Raw genomic sequence first — 8477 nt, 5'->3', positions numbered from 1 at the left:
ATCCTCACGCGCCATCTTGTCACTCGCCACTGCTCTGTCCACGTGGACAATCCCGGTCGTCAATAGACCTTCCTGGTTGCTGTATGCATTCACGCGCTCTGTTTGAGAGTATTCTAACTACCCAATAATTTAAATTTGCTTACCAAACGGCTATGCTTCACTGCACAGATTCCCATACCGTTTTAACAGTGAGTGAGTGTGTTATATTTTTTATTTAGGGAGTGTGTATAATTCTGGTTGAGTTTGACAAGCAGCAAATATAAGTTCTTGATGTAATAATAATAGTACTCTGTAATAATTATGAAATTTTGAAGTAAGCACATTTTTAATCATACCTGTACCCACTCGTCGCAACCAAGTTTCAACCTTTTTTATCATAAAATACTTTCCTCTTTCCTCCTTTCATTCAAATTCTTCCAAGAAAGTAGTGGTACATTTATAATTCAAAAAAATCAAATCTTTTTTTAGAAGCTTTATATTCGTGTCAAAGATTTTCACATTTGGAGTCCTGAAACGAAAATGGGTGCTTCAATTTTGGTGTTCCTAGCTGCTTTGGCAACAGCCCTTTTGCAGGATTCCTCTCTTGCTCTCTCTCCAGATGGTATGGTGTTTGTATTGCATCTTCTTAGCAAAATTAATCATCGTAAAAATCTAGTCTTTATGCTCATTTCGTTATTTTCTTGTTAATGGTCTCTCTCTTGCTCTCTATTTCCCTCTCTAGGTCTTATACTGTTGGAAGTGAAAACCAGTTTGAATGACAGTAAGAACTTTCTAAGTAACTGGAATGCTATTGATGAGTTTCCATGTAAATGGACTGGTATTACTTGCAGCCCACAAGACCAAAGAGTGATATCTATGTATGTGTAACCCTTTTTTTTGTTCTTTCATCTAATTTTCAGCGTATCTAAATCGAATTTATTTATGCCTTTAGAAACCTACCATATATGCAGCTTGGAGGATTTATACCCCATAGCATTTGTAAACTCGACAAATTGCAAAGACTGTGAGTTTTCTTGTAATCCTGTTGGTTTTGTATTCAGTTTTCAAGTTTAATATTCTAAAGTTTTAGTTTTGTTCTGAAATTAGGGCACTTCATCAGAATAGTCTTCACGGTTTCATTCCTAATGAGATTGCACAGTGTTCTGAACTCAGAGCCCTGTAAGTGGAAATGTGGAACCCCTTTTTTTGGAGATTTACATAATTCTTTCGTGGAATAAATTGAAGTTATTTATGGATAAAAGTGATCCTCATTTATCCTCATTTATGAGATACCTGATGAGTTTGTGCAGGTATCTTCGAGCTAATTATTTTCAAGGTGGAATACCTTCGACTATTGGAAACGTTTCTATGTTGACAATATTGTAAGATTAATACATATTTTCTTCAGATTTAACGTCTGTTTACTTTAACATCTTGCTTTATTGATGAATGTATGTAATTTTGATGTGTAGGGATTTATCAAGCAATACATTGAAAGGTGCTATTCCTTCTTCTCTAGGTCGTTTAACACGTCTATCATATCTGTAAGTTATATAATATTCTTTCGTACATTGCACTCTATTGCTTGATGGAAGCTGTTTCCAATTGTATTTAGTTTACTGATGGGAGAAGTTGTCTATGCAATGTTTACAGAAATTTGTCATCAAACTTCTTGTCTGGCGAAGTACCAGATGTTGGAGTGCTAAGCAAGTTTGGAAGCAAATCGTAAGATCTTCTTTCTCGTCAATTCATCATGTACTTGAATGTCCAAGCCAACAAAATGAAAATGATTTTTTTCACAACAAGATCCTCTAATCCATTTTCTATGTTAGTTTGTGTGGGTGTATATTTATGCTATTGTATCTCATTTAAATGTGAACTGAAAGCTGGTGCTGTTTACATGAATGATTAAGAGTTAAGACATAAACTATCTGCTCTTTCTCTTCAATATATCAATATTTAGATACTGTTCTAAAGTTCATGCTTATGCTTAGGTTTATTGGTAATCTAGATCTGTGTGGCCAACAAGTAAACAAGCCTTGTCGAACTTCACTTGGTTTTCCTGCTGTATTGCCTCATGCTGAAAGTAATGAAGCAACAGGTACTGTATTCTTTGAGTATAGTTCAGATTTCTTAAGTTAACCACTTAGAATACAACTGTGGTTTATGGCTTTCATTGCAAGTATTAACTTGAACTCATTGGCTCTACAGTGCACAAGCAATCCTCCCATTACATCAAAGGTATTGTGATTGGTGCAGTATCCATGTTAGGCTTTGGGATTATTTTCCTTGGTTTTCTTTTGGTTTGGCTGCTGACGAAGAAAGAGAGAGTCGCAAAAAAATACACAGAAGTGAAAAAACAAGTGCATCAAGAAGCAAGTATGAACAAATGAAATGCCTCTTCAATATCTTTGCAGATTCCTTAAATATTTTTGTCTAATTTTTTCTAAACTACTTTTTGTGACAGGAGCCAAGCTCATAACTTTCCACGGCGATCTTCCATATCCTTCGTGTGAGCTTGTTGAGAAGATTGAGTCTCTTGAAGAGGAAGATGTTGTTGGAGCTGGAGGCTTTGGAACTGTTTATAGAATGGTTATGAACGACTGTGGAACTTTCGCTGTCAAGAAGATTGACCGGACAAGACAAGGTTCTGATCAAGTATTTGAGAGAGAGCTCGAGATCTTAGGTAGTGTGAAGCACAGAAATCTAGTAAACCTGAGAGGTTACTGTCGCCTCTCTACAGCAAGGCTCCTTATATATGACTACTTGGCCATGGGCAGCTTGGACTATTTCTTGCACGGTATAGTTTTCTCTGTTTGAATTCAGTGAAAAACCGATGTTTTGATATGGTTAGTAACATTTCCCACTGAATGTGATCAGACAATATCCATGAAGAGCGTCAGCTGAACTGGAATGCTCGTCTAAAGATAGCTATTGGCTCTGCTAGAGGAGTGGCATATCTGCACCATGACTGCTCTCCGAAGATAGTCCATCGTGATATAAAATCGAGCAACATTCTCCTAGATGAAAACCTTGAGCCCCATGTCTCAGACTTTGGCCTTGCTAAGCTGCTGGTGGACGAGGAGGCTCATGTGACGACTGTGGTTGCAGGCACATTCGGCTACTTGGCTCCAGGTTGGTTTGTGTCCATAAAGTTGGAGTACTCTCTCCCCTTATTTAGGCCGGCCTTAAAAGGGGAAGATGGTGCATATTCTAATACGAACATGGTGCAGAGTACTTGCAGAGCGGTAAGGCAACAGAGAAGTCAGACGTGTACAGCTTTGGCGTGCTGCTGCTGGAGCTGGTGACGGGCAAAAGACCAACGGATCCAACGTTCGTGCAGAGGGGGCTGAATGTGGTGGGATGGATCAACACACAGAATCGAGTGGAGGACATAGTGGACAGGAGGTGCAGGGACGCAGCAGTGGAGACGGTGGAGGTGCTGGTGGAGATAGCAGCGAGATGCACGGATGCAGACCCGGAGGAGCGCCCCACAATGCAGCAAGTGCTACAGATGTTGGAGCAGGAAGTGATGTCGCCATGCCTCAGTGAGTTCTATGAGTCGCATTCTGATAAATGTTGAAGTTGTTATTTTTACTGTGGTTGTGTAAATATACTATCTCCTTCGACTCGTGGATTTTAGGACTGTAAATTAATGCATTTCACTCGAGCGTGAATGCACCATTTTGCCGCACAACAATCATTGTACATTCATCTGTCTTTAGCTTCGTTTTCTGCTACTAATCGCGGTTTATGCAGTGTTTTAGACCATAGTTGACTCGAGTTATTAATCTATCAGTTGAAAGAGAAATGTCTTATGAATTGAGTGATTCTTCCTTGTTATAAAACACATCTCATATTATTGTCATTATACAAGATAAAGGGAGATGATGGGAAATGGAGCATTCCAGAGATTTTTTATGGTTAAAACTGAGAGATTTCGATCTCAACTTCATCTGCTGGTTTGGGATGTGGGAGATATGACAATCCAGCATTAGGATTAACCAGTTTCCATCTGCAAAATATTCCAACTCAAAACTCTTCATAATTCATAACTAACTTAGTTTGGTCATGTTTGAAAAATACTAAGTAATTGTATACCTGTACCCAACAGCCAGATGATGAATAATAATGGTGAGTTGCAACCGAGCAAACATGTTGCCTGGGCAGATTCTTGTCCCCCCTCCGAACACTACGTATGATCCCGTCTTTGGTGCCTCCTGTACAAAACAATCTCGTATTTCACCTCACCAATACACGTGTATCTCTTACTAACATCTATTTTTCTTACATTCCATCTATCCGGGTTAAAGCACATCGGATCCTCAAAGTGTTCTGGATTAGTGTGAAGGTATCGCAGCCAGCACACCACTGTCCATCCTTTCGGGATCCTATATCCTGTTTCCAACAACATATTTACATGCATAGCTCGAAACGGTTCTTATATATGAACGATGTTTCTACCTCTGTAGTCGACATCTTTCTTAGCAGTCCGGAAGATAAACGCTGCAATGTTGGCCATTCGAATCACTTCTTCCACCACCTAAGTTGAGTAAGGAGAAACAATCACTCTATAGCTATTTAGCTTTCATGTCTTTCAAACATACTAATACCTTAGCCGTATACTTGCATGATGCAATCTCTTCATATGTAATGAAATCTCCCTTCAGTTTCTTGCTTATTGGCACGTGCTCTTCCTGCATCAAACACAATATCTCAATCAAACGAAACAAGTTGCGAGTTATCATTAGATCGATAAAAATGCACAAACAAACAATACCCGAAGCTTTTGTAGAACTTGAGGATACTTGGCCAGATAATATATAGCCCACATGATAGCGAGCGAAGTTGATACATATCCTGCTACAACAAGGCTCACAATATTATCAATAACCTCGGTGTCACTTAGTTGCTTATCTTCGACGTTCATATGCATCAGTGACTCCATCAGATCATTTTTAGGGACCGAGCCTTCAGACTTCTTCCTTGTTTCCAACTCTTGTCGAAATATTGCTTCTGCTTTCCTACGACACTGTCACATTTTCATCATTAGATAGTGTTGTTTTCTTAGACGACTTGGGTTTTTATACGTGCAAGTAAGTAGTAAGTAACCTTGAGTGCATGGTGGAAAGCAGTTCCTGGAAAATTGAGAGGATAAGCTCTAAGTCCACCAATAAGACCCATGAATAGATCGTCGAGGGTGTCCAACACACGGTCTGTCTCGAAACTTGCAAAATACTTGGCGGTGTTTGCAAATACAATCTGCAACATGTGAAACAGAGATTGAGAGGATGTGATCAGAAGCAGATAAATTTGCTTACAAGAAACTCATGAGTACCTTCTTGGCTTCCTTATAGGCTGTGATTCGACCTCTTTGTGACCACGATTTGAGGGAAGCCGTGATGCGAGGCTGCACCATGAGAGTGATCTTACGCAGCGCATTAGGTTGATTGATAGCCCTCACAACAATGCCCCTCACCCTGGTGTGGGAGTCTCCTTCCACAGCTACGAGCGATGTCGGTCCAACTAGTTCATCCGAGATCGACTTGAGTACAAATCTCGAATCCGACTGCAGCACGAACTTGTTGGCGGAAGGGGTGCATGCTATGATCATTGGTGAACCGAAGAGGTGCGTCCTATACATTCCCACTCCATCACCGTATCTGCTCATTGCAAACACGAAAAAAAGAGTGAACTGCAAATTTAGTCTCGGCCAGTGACTTACAAAATATCGCTGGAATGACATTTGCACTATTACATAACATTTTGTTTATTGACTATATCCACTATTTAGAAAATACTTGAAACGAGTTGATATATAGAAAGAACGAACGAACGTACTTGGTCCGTTTAGCATTGATGAAGTCGTCAGGGCAGCGGAGAAGCTTGAAGTAGTAAAGAAACGGGAGCATCTCACCGAGAAAGGGGATCCCCATGTAGCCGGGAGGGAGGTGAGGGTGGCGGAGGAGGAGGAAGGGAAGCACGTACCAATAGTCATTCCACCACCACAACAAGGCTGCTAACGGCATCACCACTGCCACCCATAAACCTGCACTCATCTCAATCTCCATTTCCAAATCTTGTCTGATATTCTACACTCACAGCTTGATTCGATCGTCTTACCAATTACCATTCCTTATATACATAATACACGCCGCAACTTGGAAAGATACCAGAGTGATGATTCTGTAGACTTGGTGAAGGATCATGACAAAACTTACTATAAGGGATTAATGTAGCATATTCTCTTGTATGTCGGAATCAGTGATGCAGATTTGTTATTACTTGAAAAGGAATGCTGATTAACAATAAAAAAAAAAAGCAGCAGTCATGTCCATTACAACATGTCAAAAATTCATGAAGATAAAGGTGTATGAGTTATAAATATTTTATGTCACTCTTGAGTCTACTGAAGCTAAAATATAACTACTATATAACTTTCCATGACCATAATGTTGACGATGCTGACAAGAAATATAGAATAAACTACTTGGTTTGCTTTGCCTGACAAGACAAGTTAGGAAATCAAATGACCCCTTAAAGCATCTGCAAGGACCTGGCGTCCCGTCCCGTGGGACAAGATGGGGGGGGGGGGGGGGGGGGAGGGCGTTGCATGCGCCCCCTCCGGAGAGAGTCACGTGAAGAGAGGAGGCAGCGGCGCCCCATCAGGCTATTTGTGAAGCCCACTCGCTTCATCTATGGCGGTTGGAATTTTATTTAAATCGAAAACTAGTACTCTCTATCTTCGAAAAATAATCTTATTTTTACTATTTTTTGTGATAAAACTCCCTTCACCTCATAAGAATATACACTCTTTCCTTTTTAGTTCATCCCACAAGAATATGCATTTTTTAATTTTTGAAACCTTTTACCCTCTAATGAGAGTGTGACCTTTCTCCACTAACAATACTTTATACTTTAATTACTTTTTCTTTTCACATTTCACTTACTTTATTAATTACTCCATATATTAAAACTAAGGTTGGCAAATCGTGCGGATTGAGTCGCTATCGCGTCAACCCAATATCGACCCAATCTTATCGGGTCCCAACCCAACCCAAATCATCGTGTTCTTATCGGGTTCAACCCAAACAGATTCGTGTCGGATTCGCGCGGATTTCGTGTCATCCAAAAAATATCGTTCATCTTTTAATGATAGTAAGTTACTACACAATATAAACGCTATACGATAACGACTGACATATGATATTATATAATTAAAATTTGATATTATACGATAAAATAAGATATTACAAAATTAAAATAATTAATTTAAATAATTTTTAAATCTAAATAATAAAATTAAAGTATATTAAAATTAAATCTAACTAACAAAGTTAAAATAATTAAAATAATTATTTTTTAATAAAATTTAAGTATGCAGTAATATTTTTTTATCATAAAAAATAATTAATAATAGTATTAATCATATTTTTACTAATAAAATTAAAATTTAATATATTATTATAATTAATAGAAATAATCAAAATAATTACTCCCTCCGTCCGTTATTATGAGTCCCATTCATGGGCGACACGAGTTTTAAAAAATATTAAGAAAAATGGATGGAAAAAAGTTAGTGGAATAGATGTCTCACTTGTATATATTAGTTTTAAAAGAAATGTGAGTGGAATGAGTTAGTGGAAGGTGGGACACTAATACTATTTATGGTAAAAGTGAACCGGACTCTTATTCGCGGAGGGACTAAAATGGAAAAACGGGACTCCTATTCGCGGACGGAGGGAGTATTTTTTTTTCATAACGAATAACCCAACCCGACCCAAATCCGACCCAACCCAACCTAAAATTTTCGGGTTCTTATTGGGTCGACCCTATAAGCACCAAATCCTAAATGTGCGTGTTCGTGTAGGGTTAACTTCGTGCGTATTCGTGTCAGATTATAGTATCGGATCAAAAATTGTCATCCCTAATTAAAACCCGAGTTCAACCAAAATTACATATTTTTGTGGGACGGAGGAAGTATACTTTACCCACTTTTTCAAATACTTCATCCGTCTCAGGAAATAGACAACATTTGAAACGACACAAATTTTAATGCACAATAGGTAAAGTAGGAGATCATTTAGAAAAAAAAAAGTGATTGAAGTATTGTTAGTGGAGAATGAAATCCACCTTAAAGAGAAAAAAAAATTTCTTATATAGAATTGGTCTAGTTTTAAAGGACATCCCAAAATGACAAATGTAGTCTATTTTGATGGGATAGGGGGAGTATAACCGTTGTATTACCGTTTTTTTGCATGTTATTTTTTCATTTTTTATCCTCCAATTAATTCTATAATCACCGATAAATACCCCTTTTATCCCATAATTTTTTTCGCATAATAAAAAGAACCTCTTTCACTCAATTTTCACTCCAACAATCATTGTACATTCATCTGTGTTTAGCTTCGTTTTCTGCTAATAGCTGCGGATTATGCACCGTTTTAGACCATAGTTAACTCGATCAACTAGTTGAAAGAGCAATGTCATACTATCTA

General features: G+C 38.3%; 2 protein-coding genes across 2 annotated transcripts; one reads left to right on the top strand and one right to left on the bottom strand.

The window, feature by feature from the left end:
* Positions 1-254: 254 nt before the first annotated feature.
* LOC125210682 (LRR receptor-like serine/threonine-protein kinase FEI 1) lies at positions 255-3679 on the top strand. Its single transcript, XM_048110246.2, has 12 exons — positions 255-601; positions 722-857; positions 932-1003; positions 1087-1158; positions 1290-1361; positions 1452-1523; positions 1633-1704; positions 1974-2080; positions 2191-2358; positions 2447-2779; positions 2860-3114; positions 3213-3679. The coding sequence occupies exons 1-12, from the start codon at positions 520-522 to the stop codon at positions 3560-3562; spliced, it is 1791 nt and encodes a 596-aa protein (XP_047966203.1). The 5' UTR covers positions 255-519; the 3' UTR covers positions 3563-3679.
* Positions 3680-3794: 115 nt separating this feature from the next.
* LOC125193842 (ent-kaurenoic acid oxidase 2-like) lies at positions 3795-6025 on the bottom strand. The gene is made up of 9 exons (XM_048091760.2): positions 5821-6025; positions 5318-5642; positions 5092-5241; positions 4760-5011; positions 4593-4676; positions 4444-4522; positions 4271-4377; positions 4081-4199; positions 3795-3994 (listed from the first exon to the last, which is right to left on the bottom strand). Exons 1-9 carry the CDS (start codon positions 6006-6008, stop codon positions 3904-3906), a joined length of 1395 nt encoding a protein of 464 aa, XP_047947717.2. The 5' UTR covers positions 6009-6025; the 3' UTR covers positions 3795-3903.
* Between the last annotated feature and the right edge of the window lie 2452 nt (positions 6026-8477).

The sequence above is a fragment of the Salvia hispanica genome, chromosome 2 (assembly GCF_029641045.1).
Source record: "Salvia hispanica isolate PSC_SH4W2 chromosome 2, Shi_PSC_v1, whole genome shotgun sequence".
Classification (NCBI taxonomy): domain Eukaryota; kingdom Viridiplantae; phylum Streptophyta; class Magnoliopsida; order Lamiales; family Lamiaceae; genus Salvia; species Salvia hispanica.
The sequence above is the reverse complement of the archived record's forward strand: the minus strand, read 5'-3'. Positions and strand labels throughout refer to the sequence as shown.

Bases quoted from the DNA above. Each gene is read 5' to 3' on its own strand.
- LOC125193842 (XM_048091760.2), bottom strand. From the start codon at position 6,008: ATGCCGTTAGCAGCCTTGTTGTGGTGGTGGAATGACTATTGGTACGTG. The intron at 4,523-4,592 runs GTATTAGTATGT...TACTCAACTTAG, and splicing joins CATGCAAGTATACGGCTAAG to GTGGTGGAAGAAGTGATTCG. The intron at 4,378-4,443 runs GTAGAAACATCG...TGTTGGAAACAG, and splicing joins GAAAGATGTCGACTACAGAG to GATATAGGATCCCGAAAGGA.
- LOC125210682 (XM_048110246.2), top strand. From the start codon at position 520: ATGGGTGCTTCAATTTTGGTGTTCCTAGCTGCTTTGGCAACAGCCCTT. The intron at 858-931 runs GTATGTGTAACC...TTATGCCTTTAG, and splicing joins GACCAAAGAGTGATATCTAT to AAACCTACCATATATGCAGC. The intron at 2,780-2,859 runs GTATAGTTTTCT...GAATGTGATCAG, and splicing joins CTTGGACTATTTCTTGCACG to ACAATATCCATGAAGAGCGT.